Raw genomic sequence first — 21,773 nt, 5'->3', positions numbered from 1 at the left:
CAACAGATAGCCCTCACCCGGAGCCCTGGAGCGTGAGGGCCGGAGGCTTCCCACAGACCAGAAATCAGAAGAACCGCGGAAAGATGGGAGCGGTCTTGCGAACAAAGGACGGGAGAGGACAGCATGATGAAGTCTGTCTACGGAGAGATCTGGGACTTCCTGTCTCACACCTACTTCTGGTTCTGAGAACACAAGTTCGGCCCGACTTTCCTGCTATGTCAACTTTCCTCCCAAACGGGATGAATGATCTTGTTTTTCTCCCCAGAGACATTTCTGATCTTTCATGGTCTTGAAATGACATAAAGCCAATCTGTGGCACGTGGGGGCGTCCAGTCAGGCAGGCACCGTCCGCACTCCACCCCCCCACCCCCGACCGGGCTACCCTCCGTCTCCCCAGCCCTCCCTGAGCGTCCCCAGGGGAGGCAGAGAACAGGCCGGAAATAGGGAGCCCCAGGGTCCTGCTCCGGTTGGCCCCCGAACTCGAGTCTCTGGGACACACCCGTGTGCCTGGTTCAGAGAAGACGCTCCACGGATACTGGGTCAAAGAGGAGGACCGACGGATGGAAGGACAGATGGAAGGAAGGAAGGGAAGAGGCGAGAGGGAAGAACAGACACGTGAACAGGGAGATGGACGCGGGGCAGTACGTCTCTCATCCAGACTCATTTCTGCCTGCTCCCCAGGAAGAGCGGAGAGGGGGTGCGGACGGGGTTCCCAGCACCAGTCCCAGACAGAGACGGTACCTGGAAGGCTTCACTCCTCCCAAGCTGGCGGTCACATCAGCTGGTCTCCTCATCCGCCCTCAGCCACTCTGTAAGCAGCTGGCGTTCACCCCGGATGCCCTCTGGGACCCACACTCACCCACGCGCACCTCCTGGGCTGAGCTGTGAGACCTGCCACTGCCCCAGAAGCTCACAGCTGACTCAGAGGCCCATAAACCCGTCATGACTGCACAGGGCAAGAGTTCTGGAATGTGCGGAGGATCCAACCCAGCCTTAGGGGCTTCCTGGACGAGGCAAAGTGAAACAGACACGGACTCGGGCAGAGGAAGGGAGCCCCTCATCCGTGGGGTCTGCCAGAGGCACGGCTCAGGCACGACCAGGAACCGGGTCCCCAGGGCAGCATGGCTTGTGGTCCACGGAGAAAAGATCAGGGCCAGGCCTGGGGAAGCACCGCAGTATGATGAGAAAACGGGGTCGGGGACATCAGAAGGCAGAGCTCCTAGAACATGTGGACGGTGAGGTGATCAGTGAGCAGAAGCGGCGAGTCTAGAATGATGCCAGACTTCAGGCCTCAGGGCGAGGTCGTGCACGGCCTGTGTGAGGTGAGTCTCTAAGCCCGTCTTCCCCTCGTCCACAGACTGTGTGAGCACGGACTCGGGCTGCATACACAGGCTATGGCCCTGCCCCGACCCCCACCCCCCAGGTCCCTGCTCTGCTCCTGCCCCCACAGCGTCCACCCAGCTCTCTGCGTCATGCACCACCCGACTCTGCTGTGCCCGTCTGCCACCCGCCATGCCCGTCTGCCACCCACCCTCTGTGCCACCGCAATATAGGGTGCCTCTCCTTTCTTCACCGAAGGGAGGCCAATAGGACTAGACTCTTGTCACCAGGGCTGGGGCAGCGGGGCGCGGAACGGAGAAGTGTGCAAAGGACAGACCTCCTGGAGAGAAGGCAGGAGGTCACCTGAACTTGGGCAGGCTCTGGCACAGGGGGCACGAGGTGGGGCCGTGCAGGGAGGCCCTCCCTGGACGGGTGCAAGTCTGTGGAAGCAAGTCTCTGTAGCAGGCAGGTTTGTGCACGGACAGACACCAGCTCTCCCGCCTCGTGCGTCTGCTGGCAGACAGATGTCCCGAATGGGCCATGTGGCGCAGGCAGGAGCGAACACGGGGAGGCGGCAGGCGCCCAGGCTGACAGCACCGACAGTCGGAGTCACAGCCCCACTCATGGGGCTCGGGCACTGCTCAAGCAGTGACAGACACATGACAGCAGCCCATGTTTCCAGGTGCACCTGTGCCCCTGGCCGACCACCGAGAGCCACCAGCTGCCCAGGACCTGCATCACTGAGTTGTGGGAGCACCTCCTGGACCCAAGGGAAGGCAGTGGGTCCTTCTGATGCCCAGACTCAAAGACAGCACGACACACCCACCAAGCCGGGGTGGTGCGTAACCAAAGACAGAGATCAATCTCCTTTCTAATTGTACTATGTTCCTGTTTTCCAATAAAGCATTTTTCATTTTTAGATTTTAAATTAGAAACTCGCAGAGTGACCGTGAATGAACTTCCGTGACCTGTGTTCTGGGACAATGTTGTCTGTACCAGCGCCAGGCCTCAGGGCCTCCACGATGACCCAGTCCTCACCGGGGCGTGGGTCACGGGGGACAGGCAGTCACCCCCGAGCCGTGCCTGCCTGCCCGGATGGGAGCTTCGGGGAAGCGCTGGACGGGGGCTGAGCAGAGCCGGGAAAGCAGCGCTCCGGGCGGAGAGGCTTGTGCAAATGCCAAGGAAGGAGGAGCGCGGTGTAGGCGCAGTGGCCTCGAGTCGGGCAGCAGGCACACGGGGGAGGGGAGTCTGAGGGGAAGTCGGGGCCAGAGCCCACAAGGCCTGGGGGAGAGTCTGGCCTCCCTATTCCTGGGGAGCAGCCCTGGAGGGGATGCAGGGAATCCACGTATGACCTCGAGTCAGTCGGTTCACTTCTCGGGGCCTCTTCCCTTAGCCGTTACATGGGAGTAAGGAATGCTCTGGAAGCGGGAGCCTGCATGCAGGGCGGCTCAGGGCACAGCAGGAGCCTGATACCAACTAGGTTCACATCAAGCTCTGGCCCCACAACTGTATTCTGTGCTCTGACAAATACACAAGGCCTGCCTGGTAAAGACCCATCATTTTTTGAAGCCCAGGTCACATTCAAGGATCTTTCTCAACAGCCAGAGCCGGACTCCCCAGGCCACTGAACCCCACTCGAGGGCTCACCGATCAGCAGCGCCCCCAGAACGCCCCTGCCTTTGCACCTCGTGCGAGCGGACGTTTCTTCCCCGGCCTCTCACCCAGCATGGTGCCCTGCACCACCACCGAACCAGGCCCGTCTGGCTGCAGGGGCCCTGTCGCCCCCACCCCCAACTGCTGGGAAGCAAGGCCCCAGCTCTGGCTGCACCCCCGAGGGACTGAATATACAAATGGGCAATGGGCAGAGCAGACGTCAGACAGACCCGTGTCTCACACCCTGCAGCCCCCAGACCAAGGCATCAAACCACAACACAAACTGTCAGCTACCCTAATCTTTACTCCGGCTTTCCTCCTCATCCAGCGGCCAAAGAAAGCCAACTATGCTCAACTATGCTCCCCGAACCAACCGCAGAGCGTGCGGGACGCCACACAGGCAGCAGCCTCCCTCGCTAACAGCCTCCAGTCGGGCACAGCTGAGCCTCTTCCTTCCCACTAGGAACCGTTCCTACTCCCAGCCTGCCTTGGAGTCTCTGCTAAATGCAGGTCTGACCCCTCCCTCACCACAGCCAGCTCCAAATCAAGGCCTTAGCCTGTTCTCACTTGGGCCATTTTGGTTTTATTCCCACATCCCTGACGATAGTCCAAATGCTCACATGACCCATGGGGCACGAAGAGGTTCAACGACCTGCCCCGTGCCCTTGGGGATCTCAACCTGGGCCTGCTGGCCTGTCATTCTGCTCCGGGCTGACCGCACACCCAGCTATCCCAGTGGCTTTAAACCGTGCTCTAAGGGGCCTGGCCTTCCACAGAGCCACGCAGGGCCACGGGAGAGGTGAGATGAGGCCTAGGAGGCAGATGTCCAGTCCCTACTCCTGTCCCAACCAGGCCAATTCTCCCTCGGGCTGTTTGATACACACTGGGGCTCTGTATGAGATTTCTCCTGAACTGAAGTTCTTGCTACTAAATTAAAAGAGTGGAAAGCAGATGCCTGGGTGGCCCAGTCAGGTGAGCGTCTGCCTGCGGCTCGGGCCATGATCCCGGCCTCCCGGATTGAGTCCCACATCCGGCTCCTTGCTCAGGGAGGAGCCTGCTTTCCCTCTCTGCTTGTGCACACGCGCACTCTCTCTCTGACAGATAAATAAATCTTCAAAATGTCACCTTAAAAAAGAAAAAAAAAGTATACAGCAGTGTCACACCATTCATTCAGGCCAGACTTTCTGCGCTAAATGGATGAGGAGATCTGGTTAGTAGAGCATGCGTGGCTGCCCTAATGGGGGATGTGACTGGTAGGACAGCTGTCACCGTGCCCCCTATAGTCCTCATTGATTCTGGTCCCAGGCCAGGCCAGGGCTGACTGCACGGCCCCACTGTGACTGGGAGAACTGCCCCCTAGCAGGTGGCAGGGGAGCGAAGCCAGAGAGCCGGAGGGGGGTCCCCCTAAGGCTGCCTGGGACCACCCTCCTGGAAGCCCTGTGGAAGCCCCGTGGCCAGTGGACCTGCTGCTTCTGTCTCAGTTCCCTCTGCCATACCCAAGGCCCTCATCAACTTTGGCTTCTGGGGCTCCTCAAGCGGGACTTTCCCTGTGGATCACCTAGAGAATTCCTTAAAGCCCCAGTCCGAGGGGCTTCTCGCGAGCTGCAGGGTGTTCAGGGCTCCCAGCGGGCCTGCTACCCATGTGAGTGGGGTGGGCGAGAAGCCGCCCTGCTCAACTCCCCGCACACCCCGCCACGGCCTACCTGGGGGACACCATGCTTCTGAATCTCAGAAACTGTACTTTTGTGTGGCGATCGATGGCGGCTGCCGCTAACCTCACCGCGGTCACTACTTCACCGTATGTATGTGCATTAAATCACACAGAACACCTCAGACTCACACAATGCCGTATGCCGACCAGTTCTCAGTAAAGCTGGGGCAGAAATAAATCAGTTTCCCAATGGGAGCAAGTCTAGGGGTACCTGGCAGTGTGCTGCGGGGTTTCCAAAACCCCAGGGTCATCCCAGATCAGTGATGTTACCCAAACGTCGGGTAAGACATTTTTATACTAAGATGCGTAAGATTCTTTTGTGAAGATAACGCAACATTTGTATAAACAATTGTGACAAAACGCATGATTCATGCTCCAAAAAAAGGTCCAGCTTCTCTGCTGGAGGCCATGCACAGGCCACTGGGCACTGGCCCCACTCCTGTGAGCAGAGAATAAGGAACCCAGCCTTGAGGGAAGGCATGTCCACGCAGGAACCAGCCTGTCCCTAAAGGTGCCGATGTCCCTAAGGGTCCTCTGGGACTGGGGGCTAAAGAAGGGACTCCCTGAGCACTGGGGGAAGAGGTGGGAGGCAGCAGCCTCGCGAGTAGGCAGAGAGGCCTTCCCAAAAGAGAGGGACTGGGTCCCTAAAGCACACCAACCCACACAGGTTCTAAGAGCAATGTGGTGTGTCATGACCTCTAAAAAAAAACAAAAGCAGAAATAGAAGAGAAATGTCCAGTCACAGGATTGGAAATCACTTTCTGGCATTTCATAAGCTCTCAAAAGACCTTAGGGGTTATTCTCCCTGACGAGAGTGACAGAACTGACCACTGGAGTGCCCTTCCCTGGAGGGGCACAACCAAGGCCCCTGGGCAGAAGAGCCCAGGACCTGGCTCTAGGGCAGTTATCCGGGGGGAAAAGCTCCCCACAGGGTCAAGTTCCTCACCGCCTGTAATAGCAAAAACTTTCGGAAAACACCACAGTGCCCCCAGGCAGGCCTGGCAATACCACTTACAGGCCATCGACCCGGCGGACCAGCCCAGTTACGAATGTAAAAGTCGATTTACTGATCTGGAAAGACCCAATACAAGCTGAAAACAAGCAAACTGTGGAATGGTGCTCACAACAAAATCCCATTTTGGGTTTGAGAAATGTACATCCAGAAGCACAGACCTTCAGGGCAAAAGGCTTTCGCTGTGTTTTCAATTGTCTGTACCAGTCGTGTATCATCGGAGTTACGATTAAAGACCTTCCCAATGAGGTATTTTCCAGCAGAAGGCAGAACTAGACGGTAGAACTCCGTCTTTCTCAGATGTGCAAAATCTCTAACACGGAGAGCGAGACCCGACAACTCTGTGGGATGGAGAGGGGACCGTGACAGGACACGGAGAGAAGAGCACAGCGCGCAAGGCTTGTGTGCTCGGCGTACAGAGCTGTGGGTCACGCCTGGACCAGGATGCTCAAACCCCCCGCGAGCAGGGGAGCAGCATGGCCAGGACGGGCCCATGGAGAGCGCTTTCTGTCTTGGAGCACTCAGTGTTGGTGCAGCAACTCTTTCTCCTAATCAAAACCAGGTTTAAGAGACAAAGAAAAGCCAGGCCTTCTGGGCACGGGGCTTTGTGCTGGCAACCGGCACCCCCGCCCCCACCGCCCCCCAGCAGCCCTGCCGTGGAGCAACAGCGCCCCACCAGGCCCACGGTAGGAAGGACAGATGCCTGTCGCCTGGAAATGAGGCGGCTCAGGAAAGCCAGGCCCACAGGAGTGCTGGGGTGGGGGTAGGGGAACACATCTGGGAGTGTGGCCACGGTGCGGGGGGAGGGGGGCGGCGGCAGGGGGGCCACACCCAAGGCTCAGCCAAGTCCCTGCTCAACTGTCCTGGACTTTCCGGTCTGTGAAAGAGGGTAATCCCAGGACCCTGCCCTCCTCCCACTTTGCAGAATGACTGGAATCAATGGACAGTCAAGGGGGCGCCACTGAGTCACGGCCTGCCAAATGGGGCTGCATGAATTTGGAGGAGCTACTTTGTTTGTGAAGTTTGTCTCCACACTTCAAGACTTCAGCTTCCACACACACACACACACACACACACGCACACACTTCCTGGAGCACACCAACCCACACAGGTTCTGAGAGCAATGTGGTGTGTCATGACCTCTAAAAAAAAACAAAAGCAGAAATAGAAGAGAAATGTCCAGTCACAGGATTGGAAATCACTTTCTGGCATTTCATAAGCTCTCAAAAGACCTTAGGGGTTATTCTCCCTGACGAGAGTGACAGAACTGACCACTGTCACACCCGTCATTAACACAGAGAGTGTTCCGTCATTACAGGAAAAACCAGCAGAAGGTCTTAAGCCTCTGGGGCTCTGGGCAGGTGCTACGTTCTCGTGGCATTCGAGAATGAGGCCCCCAGAGCTGGTGACAGTGCCGGGGGTGGGTGGTCCCAGACATGTCCCTTGACTATCTGCTACTGGAATAAGTAGGAAATTCAAGGCGGCCCTTGCCAACCCCAAACAGCATTTTCCTACCCAAAAAAGGAGCCGCTTTGCTAAGCATGATCCTCAGCCAAAAGCTGGCACAAACCACTGAAATCCTGGTCTGGCTTTACGTGTGGTTCCTCTGAACAACAGGGAGCCTGAGTTCAAACAAAGCCTCATCCTAACCAAAATAAGCCCAAGAAGGCCCTGCAGGTTGTGTGAGGCTACTAAGAAGTGGCTCCTACAGACTGCTCCCCACATAACCTCGCTGCCTCTCTCCCAGGGCCGCTGACCCCCCGTCTGGGTCAGGGTGGCCGTGGAGGGCTAGGGGGACCAGACCCCAAGCCTGCACTTCTGGCTCTGGGCCCGGGTCTCCAGAGTGGGACTCTTCATCTCCCCTAGGCTGGTTACAGGGGACCGTGCAGCCACACCTCCACCTGCCCGTTCCCAGCCTCACACCCGCCGACTCCCCCAGGCCAGGAAGGCTGGTGGGCGGTGGGCAGAGCCTTCTGGACTGCGACTTTCATGTCCTTTATGCTGGAATTGCCCCTCCCTGATTCCTGGAATAGGACCTGCGAGGCAGGCGTCCCTCGTAGAATGACTGAACTTTGATCTCTCATCAGGACAGAGGGACGGTCACTCTGGGTCTACAGTCTGATTCGAGGTAGGGCGTGGGGCGGCAAACTGCAGCCGTGAGAGGAGCGCGTGCTGGCACTTGCGTTAACTCGGCCTCCACCCGGGCCCTGTGGAGAGGGGCTACCATGACCCGATTCACCACAGAAACTGAAGGGCCACACTGCTGGGAAACAGCTGAGCCAGGATCAAGGCCAAGCAGCGTCCAGAACGCTGACCTAGACTGGAATCCCAGTACGATTATTTACCAGCTGACTGACCTCGGGCCGGGCACTTGGCCTCTGCGGCTTTTCTTTCACCTGTGACGTGGGAGAACATCACCTCCTCGCAGGCAGGAGACAGGACACAGGACATGGAGCGCAGGCAGCACGCTCGGTGTGTGGGAGATGCTCAGAAACATAGGTTCCCACCTGGTTTCTTGTTCGGGCTGAGAGGGGGTGAGGGCCTGGGGCGGCCGAGCCTGTCTTGTTTGGGAGGTCCCGCTCAGACACCGCGGCCTGTGCCCACTGGACGGGCCTCAGGAACAGACGTCTCTCCCACCCGGACCCCTGCCCCCAGCACAGGGCGGCCACGCAGCGGGGGATCGGGAGCAGCGTACTGATTCGCGAAGGCATCAGGGGCTCAGGAAAGAAGGTAGCAGCGATGACAGCCGAGGGACCACTGAGACCATACCTGGCTCACCCCTTCCTCCCCAGCCAGGGCACCTGTGTGTGCGCCCCTGTGTGCGTGTCCGCGCACGTAAAGGAACTCAGCTGACTGGGGGGGGCGGGGCTCGTGCCACCTTCTCCATCACCCACAGCTGGCTCCTTAGAGGCTATCCGTCCCCTCCATCCATGTGATTCACGGGCCTTACAACTGCCTTGTGGGGAGGCAGGGCCCAGGTCAACACCCCCGCTTTAAGGACAGTGCAACAGGGCCCGGGGTCTCCAATCACCCGCCGCAAGCGCCAGGCTGTCAATGATGAGCCAGGTGGAGAGTCCAGGGCTCCTGGGCTGCTGAGCTGTACGGGGGTGGGGGGGGCAGCCCTGCGGGGACTCAGTACAGGGCTGGGACCCAGGGCCTGCCCTCTGGCCAGGGAGGCTCTGCCCTCTGAGCCCAGCCCAAGCACACCAGGCCACAGGGAGTGATGACCAGGGAGACAGGCGTTCTCAGACTCCAAGGATGGAGGGAGAGAAGCCCTCCCCAGAGAGCTGGGGGCAGGCCAGAAGGAGGCCCTACCCCGGATGCGGAGACCTACCGCATGATGCCCAGGGGATCCAGTGCCTCCTCCTCTTCTTCCTCGGAGGATTTTCCCGCTTCCTCGCCCTTCTGGCCTGGGATGGGCAGAGCCTCAGGCTCTGCTCGGTCCTGCTGCTCGAAGAAGTCGAAAGCCTCACCGTCTTCCTGGGCCTGGTTGTGTGTATCCAGGACAGAGACATCTCTGCTGGTAAGGTCTGCAGCCCCTGGGGATCTGGTGCCTGTGGAAGGAGAGGGAGGAAGGCACCTGACACCCCGTGCCAGGGGACGAGGCGGTCTTGCCCCACACCCAAGTCCCTGTGCCAGGACCTGAGCTGGGGGCTTCCTACAGCATGCTGGGACAGGCTGCTGGGTCTGGGTAGACAGCGGGCAGCCGGGGCTCCAAGCCTAGAGCCTGCAGCAAAGCCTGCAGTGGAGTAGCTATAGGCACGAGCCTTGACAAGTTGACAACACGGCAATAGCCAAGCCTATGTTCACGGGCTAAGGGCAGAGAAAGCCAGCCCGTATGCATTTCTGGGGCTTATCAGGGAGCTCTGGCAATCCAACCATAAATGAAGACCTGCTCCAAGGGTCTGGGCACTTGGACTATGAACCCAATGGGGTGCACAGTGAGCTCATGGAAGATTCCAGAACAAACTGTAACAGTTTCATTACAAACTGGCTTACATCAGCACTTCTCAAAGCATGGTCCGCAGATGGAAATCCATGATGTGGTAAGCACAGAAAGGAAGAGCAAGCATCTGGAAGCTTCCATAGCAGCTTGACATTGTCACGACACCCAGACATGTGATTCTGTATTTGTGAAAGTATCTGTCCGTGACAGATCGGGAATACAAATCTAGCCCTTCCCCAAGGACGGGTTGAGAAACATGGGTTTACATTACTTGTTCACCTCTATCCAGATAGTTACTGAGTAACAGACCGTTGAAAGCAGTTCCTTTAAAAAAAGAATACCACCCTTAGGTAGAGAACCTACAGCATGCCTGGGATACACCAAAGCAGTATGTGCGACTGCGTTATGTAGATCTAAATACTAACGATAGGCTGCCCGATGTTATGCTTGTTATTAGAACAAATGTGGAACTATCACTCAAAATTTCAATTCCGTGTGATAGGCATCGTGTAAAAAGCATTTTTGTAGGTATGGACTCATTGAACTATTATAAAAATCCGCAGGAGAGATCCTGTTCACACCTCCGCTCTATAGATAAGGAAATGGAGGCACAGAAGGGCTGGGAGAGTCAGACCACTGTACCCCACCCAGTCTCTGTAACAGAGGGGCCAGGAGATCCGGAGTTTCTTCCAATGACGGGATCAGCTGGGGTGCCCGTATCACAGGCAGCACAGCCCACTGGGAGGCAAGCAGGCTGTGATCTCGCAGCGAACCACTCGGGGCCCACAGGTGCGTGTGGGGGCTGGAAAAGGAGGGAAGAAGCCGGGGCTCTGCAGCCTCGCCCAACCCCAGCCTCTGCGCATTCACCAGCTTTGCTTTTTTTATTCTTCACCCCTTTAAAAATTTTTTGGCTTATTTGCTGTTGTCTGCTGAAAAACTCGCATCTGCCTTGCGAAGCTTGGAGACCACAGTCATTGGGAAGAAAAGTTAAACGGAATGGTCCAAAGAGGGGAGAAAGTCGGGGTTGGGGGGGAGAGCCTGGAGGGGGACCCCTTCCCACCCAGGGGCACACAAGTGCTCATTTCCGCCTTGGGGCCTCTGTGCAGGCCTGGATGCGGGGGTGTGCTGAGTGGGGGTACACGTCAGCCGTCCTAGAGAGCAAGCTCGTCGAATGCGCTTCCCAGGCGGGAGCTCGTGGAATTCTATGTCACCTGGCACCCTCCTATGTGACAGCTGAGGAAACCGAAAGGGGGGTGGAGCCTGTGAGGGTCTGAGGTCCCCAGGACTGGCCCAGTACGGGCCGAGCCTTGGCCTGCTGCCATACCTAGCAAGATCACCGGCAGGCACCAGCCCAGGGAGGTGTCCCCGGGCGCCAGGTCTGCAGGCCTGGCTGGCAGGAGGCAAAGTGGGGCATGTGTATGTATGGGCTGGGAGGCTCTGGGGACGGCCAGGATGGGCACCGGTGGGGTCAGACTACAGAGAAGGCCCCGTGGGGGCCCCATCTGGCGGCTCCCGTGGGAGCCCTGGGCAGCAGTCTCCTCCTGCCAGCAGCGGTGGCCCTGCTCTGGCCCAGCCAGGGGAGTGAGGCCTAGTTCTGGGCCAACAGAGACCTCAGAGGTTTGGGACAGCGCCCCAGGTACCTAAGAATTCTAGCAGCTCTGGGCTTCCAGCCAGGTCGGCGTCCTTCGAGACACAGCGCAGAATCTCATTGAACACGGCTCTTCTTTCCCGGATGTCGGACTCCCCAACGAACAGGACCTTCCTGGGGAGCGGGGGAAGGCTGGCCGTGGGATAGCGGTTGCTCAGTTTCTGGTAGAACTCCTCGATCTCACTGTACTTTTTGGAGACCTGGAATGAGAGGAGCCATGTGCTTCCTGAATGTTCTCCCCCTAATCCCACCCAGACAGCCTGGGGGGCCCGGCCCTGGGGGACAGCTTCCAGAGGACAGGCAGGTGCCTGGGGCATGCCTCACTCCCTCTGACCCTCCCCCCACGCCGCTGCCTTAGGCTCTGCTCCCAACACCCCCTAATCCATGCGAGGCTAAATTATGAAAGTCTTCGTAGCCAGAGGGGAAATGCCGTCGAGGGGGATCCCACGTGCTGTCACAGGTCCAGGTAGAGACATGTGACACAGGGACCCCAGCCTGGCCCACAGGTGACCGCGGGGGCCGCCTGCCTCCATTCCGAGCCCGCAGCATGTTAGTGGGGTGACCTCATGGTCTGGGTGGCAGTGAGGTCGTCTTCCTACAACAACATGATCTGCCTCTTTTAAGCATAATTTCTTGGGCATTCTCCTGCGCAGGAACAGCAGCCTCCTAGTGGGGACGGTCCTAGTGTTCATGGGGAGAACCAGATACGGCAAGGCTGTTTCTCGGGGCTGCTGTTGGCTAGGACCCCCAGCATCATGGAACCTCAGGGAAGCAGGCCGGAAGAGGTCCCAGGCCCCGGAATCACCCTGAGATAGCACCCTGTCCCCGGCTGAGTTTGCTCTGTGTGAGGCCACCCCAGCATGGTCTCTGCCCCACGTGGCCCGGGCCTCTTGTGGCGTGAGCGGCTGAAGCACGGTGGGAGGTAGGAATTGCTGTAGACCATGTCACCCACTGTGGGCTCTCCCGGCCCCGGGCACCCAGGCACACACCCCACCAGCCGCCCAGCGTCCTCACTCAGCTTGGACTCTGTGCTCTCCCTGTATGCGAGACCTGTCCCCCCAGTTCCTCTGAGGGAGCACGGAGTATACAAACGGGGACAGTCCCACTTCTACTCCTAAGCCAAGGCTGGAAATGCTGGTGTGGCTGATGGACAAGACCTGGGAACCCCGGGGCACAGCAGTGTCACACCATGCAGCCCTGGACACCTTGAACTCTCCCCAGATGCCCTAGCCTATCAGGGATTCAGATACCGGCAGGTGGCAGGGGCAGAATCTAGATCCCCAGCACCTCCAACCCCCACACACTGGGGAGTGGGACAGGGGACTGCAGCCTGCGGCTGTCAACACAAGAGCCTGGCTCTGGAGCTTTCCTAAGAACAGCCCTCAAGGAAAGGTAAGAGGATCCTTTTCACCTAAGGGATGCAGGCTCCAAGCCAGCCCCAGGGTCCTGAGAACTGGTGACTGCAGTCGGCAGGGACCCAGCCCCGGCCAGGAAGCTCTGACCCTAAGGGTTGAGCGCCCTCTGCTGGCTGGACAGCTCCATGCAGGCAGAGCCCACGGACTAACAGGGACCCTAGTCCTGGAAGTTGCTAGTCTCCAGAGCACTAAGCCTGCGGGGGCCAGGAAGTTCCAAATCAGGGGTGTCACCCCATCCAGGACCCACATGCATCAGTGTTCCAAAGCCAGGACTTTTCAAGTAGCTACCCGGACAGCAGCATGAGGAGGCCTGGAGAGAGGCAGGGAATGCAGAGGATTCTCTGCCTGGTGCACCCACGTGCAGGGTAGACAGCACTGCTCCCCAGAGTCCCCGAGGGAAGCCTGTGGGCCTGTGCCACTAGCACACGGGGCATCTGCTCAGCGGCAAGCATACCCAGTGCCCCTCTCTGGGGATTGGTTTACTTCCTGATTAGCAATTAAACTCATTTTTACATTAAAGCATGGGTATCCTTTTCAGGAATAGAAGGCAAATGCTTTTTTTTCTTTTTGCAGCTAAATCATGGAACTTCAGAGATTTTCAGGCTTTGGGTTGCAACCCCAGAATTCATGGCGGCAGAGGGGGGTAAAGCACTCTCCCTCTCCTCTGCCCTCACAGGGGTTAAGACTGCCTGAGAGGCACCCGCCGGAATGACCACCCAGGCCTGCACATGCCCCCTACACAGGGTGTGGGTGTTACCGGTCAGAGGAAAGCGGCGCTGGTGTGATGCACGAAGGGGTCAAGCTGTCCTCGCGCACAGTGTCCCACGTGAGGCTGGCCCTCAGCACAGCAGAGGACACTGCTCCCCGCTCCCCACACGCTGCCTCTCTGTTACGCCCAGAGACTGGACCTCAGATTTGCTCTTCAGCTCCCATCCCGGGAAACAGGGCTGGGGGGGTGGGTGCTGGGGTGTGTGTTGAGCTCCATGGGGAGGGGGTCAGACCAGACATCAGGAGCCGCAAACCCCCACCACTCAGAGCCAAGCAGAACCAGAACCACCACCTAACCTTAGACCTCGCCTCTCACCGGAAGTCCAAGCAGCACATGAAAGATACCGTCCTCTGGATGCTTCCATGTGTTCCATCTCCCTCAAAGACAGACCTGGGCCATGCATTTTTAACTCTGAGAAGGTGACATCTCTGCTACTAGAGCACCACAGCCAGGTCACTCACTGTTTCCCTTTCTGTCTCGGCTGCCAGGACGTTCAGAACGAACCATGAGCAAACCTGTAGCTACTGATCCTGTCTACACCACAGGGCTCTCGTTCATTTTGCCTTTATTTCAAAGCTCTCTCTTCCCTTAGCTCCTGTAACTCCAGGATGCCCCCTTCTCCCTCGGCCCCAGAGCCTCCTCCCTCTCCGTGACCATCCTGGGGCTGCTGGGTCTCTGGGGTTCCCTCCTAAGCCCTTCCGTCCGTCCTCCACGTCCATTCTCTGGGCAACTTCGTCCACTCCCAGACTTTCAACATCACTTCTAAGCTGACCCTTCCCAAACCTGCCTCCAGTGCCTGACCGGTCCCTGGCTCCGGCCCATGGATTGGTCCTCTTGTGTCCTTCTGACCGACCCGACACCCCACACAACCCCCTGAGACCCGCCCCTCTGCTCCTTAACTTCTGCTGGTGCAGATGATATGCACATTACCTTGGAGGTATTTCACACATCGCCGCTGCCTCCTCACTGCTGGCCTGCCTCCAGCCCTCCCTGGAGCACCACTGGCCTCATCACTGGGCCCCCTGCCCCTGCCCGGTTCCTCCCAATCCATCAGCCTTCCCCACTGGAGGGGCCAGTGAGTCACTCCCCTACTTACAACTCCTCCCTGGCTGCAGGACAAGCCAGGCTCCCCGTACGCCCCCTGTGACTGGGACCCTGTCTGCTGTCTCTGCATCCTCCAGGCTGATACTCCACTGCACGCAACCCCCCCCCGCCCCCGCCCTGTGGCTAGTCTCCGCTTAGCATGGGCCCTCTGCCTGGGAGACCCTCACACCCTCCCCGCCTGGAACCTTCTGGCACTCTCTGGTCCAAGCAAGTGCTGGCTAGAGATGCGCCCGCTCGATGCTGCTGCTCATGCGGTGGTGGCAGGTGTGTCACCGGGCCCCTGGCCCCCCTGGAAACCCCCTCCCCAACCCTCCGCTCACCAAAAACTGGACGACATCCTCGGGCCTGTGCTTGGCCGACTTGAACGCGGCCAGCCGGGTGACCACCAGGATCTGGTACTCCACATGGCCGGACAGCATTTTGCCCCGCACCTCCTGGTGCTGCGGCACCGTCAGGTCGAGGCCCGTGTGCACATTCTGAACTCGCCTGCCAGAGGGAGAGAAGGCAGAGGAAGCTCAGGTTTAAGTCGGCAGGCTTCTGGAGCGACACGCGGACGGGGCCTCAGGGTCCTCTTGCTGGCCTGGCAGGAGGCCACTCCGCAAGCGGTCCTCCATGGTCACTGCTTCGGGCCACCTGCCCCGCCACACACCGGCCCCCATAAGGCCTGGCTTCCCAAGCCCCACGTGTGGGCGCTGCCTTCGGGCTGCGTGCAGATCAAGGGCCGTCCCCAGCAGGAAAACAAGCGGGAGCAGAAGAGACAGGGCTAGTGGAAAGTCACCAGCGGGGAGGTGAGCTCCGCACACTCAGGCACCTGCAGGATTTGGCGGGATGGCATCTGGGGGCTCTCGGCGCTCAGGGAAAGACGGACACGCCGCCGGGAACCAGGGCAGAGACCTGTTTCTTCAGCAAACCTGAGGGCAGGAGGGCTACAAAGGAATCTGCCCAGGGCAGCGAGGATGGAAAGGGCCCTGGGTGCAGGGTTCTCAGGAGCCATGCGGCCCCGCGAGGCCCTGAGAAGGCTGCGGCGTGAGGCTTTGAGAGGCTGCCCAGCAAAACAGCGCAGCTGCTGGAGAACCGGTCACCGCGACACAGAGGTGTACGGGGGGCAAACAGGTCATGAGACGTGACGGCAACCGCACGCTCGCTGTCTGAAAGAGGGTAAGGCGGACCCACGCGTACCAACACACGTCACACACACCCAGGCAGGACCCCTCATTCTCGAGGTGCAGACCTACAATGGGCTGAGCAGGACTTCAAAAACACTCTGTCCCCCAGGACTCCTTCGGTGTGGATTTCTCCCACCTCTACACAGGCATGCGACATGGTCACCACGGGGATGCCATCTGCCCCCACCAAGGAGGACAAGTGCCACCCGCCTGCGTGTGAAGTGCACACACACGCAGGGAGCCTGCAGACCTCCGCACACACACGAGCGTTTTCGTGGGACACAGGGCTGGCTGTCATAAGCACTGACGACTGAGGGACGCCCAGGCGACACCAAACGAACGTCTGTGAGATGGAAAAACACACCTCACGCATCAGCCCTCCTTTCCTTGGGCCAGGGACCGAATGAGCATGCTCGGCCTTCGGCGGAGCGAGCCGGTGCTGCTCCCGGCTTAGCACACGGTGTGCGCGCGTGTTCCTGGGACGGGCGAGGGAGCGCAGAGCCCATGACAGTGAGCCTGGGAGCAGCCGGCACTGCTGTGGGCTCTCAGGACCTCACCGAGGTCATTCCTGCTCTCGCAGCCTTACAGGGGACACAACTGCTGGGACCCATTTACAGAGCGGGAACAAGGCACAAGGGCGTCACCTGCTTGGGTCTCGGCTGGTCAGAGCCGGAGCCAGCGTTCACACCCAGGCCGCTGCCCCAGAGCCCACGAGCGGCCGCTTCCAGGCTGGAGGGAGGCAGGACGAGGATCATTAAGGCAGCGAAGCACAGGTGCGCGGAAGTGCAGAGGAGGGGGCCTCTCGGCCGAGAAAAGCAGGTGTGCAGAAGCCCACCGGCAGGCACCTCCTAACGCCGGGTTCACACTCTCCCTCTCAGTCCCCTGCACTGGACCACACCACAACCTTCAGCCCACGATCCCACTGCTGCCACTGTACCTCCTGCTCCTGTCACGCCTCCTTGGCTGGGAGGCCCCAGGGTAGGAATCACTGCGGCAGGCCCCAGCTCTCCCGCCTACCCACTCCCCCACCGTAGTCCCGAATTCTCCAGTTCTCTGCCTCCTTTGTACCGGTGCCCAGCAGCTGCCCGGGACGGGGACAAACGCTCAGACATGCCACCTGGTCCCACCTGGAGTTCACAGCCACAACCTACAAGCCGCAGCCTGGGCCTGGCACCCCTCCCTTGGTCTAGACTGGGCTTCTCCAACCGTGGTCCCCGCCACATTGGTCCCACCTGGGAAGTTCAGTCCACTGCATCAGAAGCCCCGGGGAGGGGGACCCCCCAGCTCACGTTGACAACTCCTGCAGGTAACCGATGCACCTGAGCCTGGCTCACTCACTCTCGCACACCTCTGGACCCCAGGCAAACTTTTGCCGTAAAAGACCAGACAATAAACATTTCAGGCTTTGTGGTTCTATGACCTCTGTCATAACCACTCAACTCGGCCATATGCCATGGCAGCAGCCAGGACGATACACCAACTTTATGTACAAAAGCAAGAGGTGGGTGTGATTTGCCTCATGGGTGTAGTTCAGTCGGCTGAGCCCTAGACCAAGCTTCTGGAACCTCAGGTGCACCCGCGGAAGCCGTCAATGCACAGGTCTGGACTCAGCAGTTCGGGGATGTGACCTGAGAATCCGCTTTCCAGCCAGCTCCCGGGTGATGCTGACGTTACTCTGCTGCCCCTGGGACCATCCACTGAGCAGCAAGGCGTGGGGTCTAAGCCGCGTGGCTCCACTAACCCCCGATGGACCCCCGATGCTGTTCTCCCCTGACAGCCCTACTTCTTATTTCACTGAGAACAGCAGCGATCAGAGAGATCCCCGAGCTTCTGCCTCACAACCGGCCTGCACCCACCTCCCCCACCTCTGGGGACACACTGGTTGGCTCCTACTTGAGGCCATCGCCTTCTCAAGGCACACTTCTGCAAGTCTTCCCTGTCCCTTCTCTCTCCCTCCACCCCTGCACTACCCCCCCCACCTACTCCCAAACCCACAGCTCTTCACTGCCTCACCCAACACTCCCCCAGGCCCACGCCACGCTGGTCTCCTTGCTGGTGCCCTGCCCCAGGACATTGACTCTGCTGTCCTCTCTGCTCGGTACAGTCTTGTACAAGACATCCTCATGGCTCCCTGCCTCGGGGAGCCTGTCTGGATCTGCCCAACTGCCACTCTGTCAGAACGACACTCCTGGACGAAACAGCACTCACTCCTGTCTCTTTTTCCCTCCTGTTTAATTTTCCTTCATACCATTTATTGTCTCTGACACACCATCTATTTACCTACTGTCCAGCTGTCCCCAGTAAAGCTCCACAAGACGGGCTTCATTAGGTTCACTGCTGTACCCTAGAACCTGAACCAGGCCTTGGCACAGAGCAGGCACCGGGCCAGGAGCTGCTGGACAAACGCAGGTGTAAATGCCAGCGGCGAAGAGCAGTGGGGGGCTGCGCTGGAAACCTGCTTGGTGGCCGGTTTCAAGCATCTGGACCCCCCTGCAGCAGAGGCTTGGGCAGCGGCTTGGGTCTGTCGGTGCCTGCCAGCGGGAAGGAGTGAGCGCCACCTGCTGGGCACCCGTGACTGTGACAGGCCCTGCAGGCGGGGTGCAGGGAGGGAAGCCACCCATCCCCTTCCGAAGCCCTGGGCGAGGAAGTCGCACCCCATCTGCATGGGCCAAGAGGGGAGTCTGCCGCAGGCACGATTCATACCTGCCAATCTCAAAACTTCTTTTTGTAGAGAATGAAACAGGCTCAGGGAGAGGTGACTTAGGGAACCCCAGGTACACTTGTGCCAATGAAGACACAGCCTGTGACCTCACTGGGTCATGCAAGGGACACCAAGCAGGTTCTGGCATCAGGGTTCACTTACAGAATCACATTTTTCTAGACCTGAAGTCACAGGGGAGTTCAGATGACAGCGGGAAAAAGAACCATTGGGCTGGGAAACAAATACATCCATTTCTGCAAGAAACTGGCATCTTAGACCAAGATCCTGGGTAGGGGGAAGGAGAGTGGCGTCTGCGGAAATACCTAACGTGAGTCCCTCTATAACAGAGTCAAAGCACATGCCTCCTTCCCAGGATCCACCTTGCACAGGTCCTCCAGGTCTGGCTCAGGCGGGGCCCCCACGGCACCTTCTGCCTCCCAGGCATCTGCTGTAACTTGCAATTTTCTCAGGAGCTACCTCCTGCAGCAGCTGCCACCGCGTCTTTCCCTCACCCGGTTAACTCCTACTCTTCCTTGGGACGGGGCCTCCTTCGCCCCCTCCTGAAAGCCTGGGTTCCGCCCTTGCGCTGCGCTCCCATGGCAACCTGAACCTACTGCCCCCTCCCCCTTAGCTTCTGGCCCCCGCAGGCCTGGGTTCATTCCGTGTCCCCTAAGGGGCCGGGCCTTTTAGGATTCACCCCGATCCCCAGTGCCGTGCACGGGGCCTGGCACACAGTGAGCGCTGACAGGAGGCATAAACTATATTTTCGGGCTAAAAAGAGGTGAACGCACGTCGGCAAAGGGGAGAGGAAACCCCCTCTCCGCCCGCCTACGGGACCAGCCAATCCCGGCTTTCCACTGGGTCGGGAGCGAGTTCGTTACCCTCTTAAGGGCCTCAGTTTTCCCCATCTGTAAAACGGGGACACTCGATGCGCCCACTTCTCCTGCCGGGCGGCGGGGGGGGCCGACTCCAGACGACCCACCGGGGCGCTGGCGAGGCCGGGCCGCGGGCCCACGGGACGGAACGCCTCCGCCTGCTCCGCGGCCTGGGGCGCATCCGGCTCGTTCGCGCGCACCCGGAGTCGACGCGGCCCGAGACGCGGCGCCGGGCACCGGGGGTCTGGCTCACCTGGAGGTGACGAGCACTGCCGGGGACTGCATGACCGCGGCGGCTCCGGGCGGGGCGCACGGTCACGGGACCCGCGGGCGACGGCGACGCCGCGTCCCCGCCCCGCGCGCTCGGCCCGCCCCGGCTCCGGCCCCGGCCCCCGCCCGCCCCCTGGTGGCCACCGGGCTCGGCCAGCGGCCGCCGTGAATTTGCGGCCTTCCTGGTGCTTGGGACCTACTGCGCTGCGCAGGGTGGGCGCTGTCGGAGGCCTGGGTCCAGCCTGGCCACGCCCCCTGCCCCCCACGACGCCCCCATCCCCGGACCAGGGTCCTGGGCCAACCCCGTGGCCAGGAGGCACCGAAAGATAAACCGAGGCTTTCTGGGAACCGCAAGGCCTGGTCTGCGCCAGTTGTCCTGGCAGCGACAGCGCCTGGTTCGCTCCTAGCAGAGTGTCCAGAGTAAGACGGCAGATTACTTGGCTTCCCTGCCTTGGGGAGAGTGTTGGGAAGCAGCGCAGCCAGTGGTCATGGCCCTGGGGATGCTCAGAGGAGGGTCGAAGGAGATAACCTATACCCCAGCAAACAAGATCCGTTAGACCGGTTTGCGGGGCGCTGTCCGAAGAAGCAGCAGCTGACGATTCCGGAGGCCTCCCAGCGGCTCTTCTGAAAGAGACCGACAGGGTCTTCTCAACAAAAGCTTCCCAAAGTTTCTTTCCTCTCCCCTGATAAAGAGATACCGTATATCGTTCAGACTCTTGTTAAAGCCCCACGGAAGATTTCCGGAGACCACTGCAATGGGCTCTGGACTGTCACAGCAGTGGGGTCAGGCCTAGCTCGGTCCAGCCAGGGCACGTGGTGACAGGTGGCCAGGGGTCTGGAGGAGACAGACAGCAAGGGGCGGTGGTTCTTGCTCAACCAACCTAGCAGGATTCTTGCTGAAGGCAGGCTAGGGCTTAGACATCAAAGGTGGGGATGGAGACCTTGATCAGATGTGGAGGGGGATCAGATTCCCCTGGGGGTGGGGGTGGGGTGGACAATCATCTCTCAGCTTGCTTAAGAGGATTCTTGCTAAGACTGGGCCATCCATGCAGATTGTAGGGGGAGAGTAGAATCAAGGTCAAGGCTGACTGCGGATGAGGGATCAGAGGAGCCTAAAGTTTGGTTAAGGAGACAATCTTCTCCCTCTCCCAGAACTGCTAACACTCTCCCTCCTTCTCCATGTGCAGACCCGTCTCTCCAGGTGTCCTTCCTTCCTAATGACACACACACACACACACACACACACGCACACAGCCCGAGCCCCAGATGTCAGGGTCCTGGGTCAGAAGCTGCTGAAGTCACTTGGGGCTGAGCCCTCATTGAGCCTGTGGAGACCGCCGGGGAGGATCTAGGGAAGCACTTATACACCAAGCACAGGTGCAGGGTTGCGGAGAAGGGGACTCCCCACTGTTGCCGCAGCTGGTAGCTTGCCTGTCACCCAGGCCTTGCAGGCAAATGAAATTCACCCCTGGCCCCGGGGGCTCCCGAGTGCACAGCGCTGGGGACTTTGGGGCTCCTGGACCCTGCCAAGAACACGACCGGCTCCCCATGATAGAGCGACCTGGTCCCTGAAAGCAATCCCACTTTCTGTCTCTGTGGGTCCTGCTTGCCCCTATGTGGCTCCAGTGGATAATTGTATACAATGCACGGAATGTGGGATCTAAATCTGATATTTTCTGCTTCCTGCCTGACTCAGGGAGCCCCTTCCATGGCTGAAGCCGCAGTAATGCAAACCACATTGCTGAGGATCTTACAGTTTCCCTTTGCACCGCCCTGGAGGAATGCTCCAGGCACCGGGCTTCCCTCCACCCCAGGGAAGTCGCTGGGCCCCAGGGGCACTGCGGTCCACGGCCCGCAGGGAGTCTGATCTGAGCTCTGGCCACACGGTGCACTAATGTTGTTTCTGCCGGGACGGTTCTCCTGGGGACCTGCTGGTTTGTCTCTGTCCTCCAAAGTGATGCTCTAGGACTCTAGCTGTGTAGGCATTCCATGTGGAGCAGGGCCACCATCTCCCCGGTTACTCAGCAAACGCTCCCAGCCACGGTTCTGGGCCTGCCACCCGGCCAGGCTTGGAGGATGCAGAAGACACAGCTTTCCTTGGTGGGGCTCACACATTGCTCAGGAGTCGTTGGAGATGTCAACAGGGATGCAGACCCCAGCTGCACAGGGAAGGGCATCCAGCT

General features: G+C 59.4%; 1 protein-coding gene across 1 annotated transcript in view; it reads right to left on the bottom strand.

Annotated features, from left to right (window-relative positions):
• Positions 1-19,682, bottom strand: part of HS1BP3 (HCLS1 binding protein 3) — a 29,147-nt gene extending 9,465 nt beyond the window's left edge. Inside the window, exons 1-4 of the mRNA XM_004745879.3 lie at positions 19,574-19,682; positions 14,899-15,064; positions 11,283-11,490; positions 9,031-9,250 (exon numbers count right to left, since the gene is read on the bottom strand). Coding sequence (XP_004745936.1) covers positions 9,031-9,250; positions 11,283-11,490; positions 14,899-15,064; positions 19,574-19,605 — 626 coding nt within the window. The 5' untranslated portion in view covers positions 19,606-19,682. The remainder of the gene's footprint in view (positions 1-9,030; positions 9,251-11,282; positions 11,491-14,898; positions 15,065-19,573) is intronic.
• Positions 19,683-21,773: the final 2,091 nt, after the last annotated feature.

This window comes from Mustela putorius, unplaced genomic scaffold (assembly GCF_011764305.1).
Source record: "Mustela putorius furo isolate JIRA1106 unplaced genomic scaffold, ASM1176430v1.1 tig00537284_pilon_pilon_pilon, whole genome shotgun sequence".
In the NCBI taxonomy this organism is placed as follows: domain Eukaryota; kingdom Metazoa; phylum Chordata; class Mammalia; order Carnivora; family Mustelidae; genus Mustela; species Mustela putorius.
The sequence above is the reverse complement of the archived record's forward strand: the minus strand, read 5'-3'. Positions and strand labels throughout refer to the sequence as shown.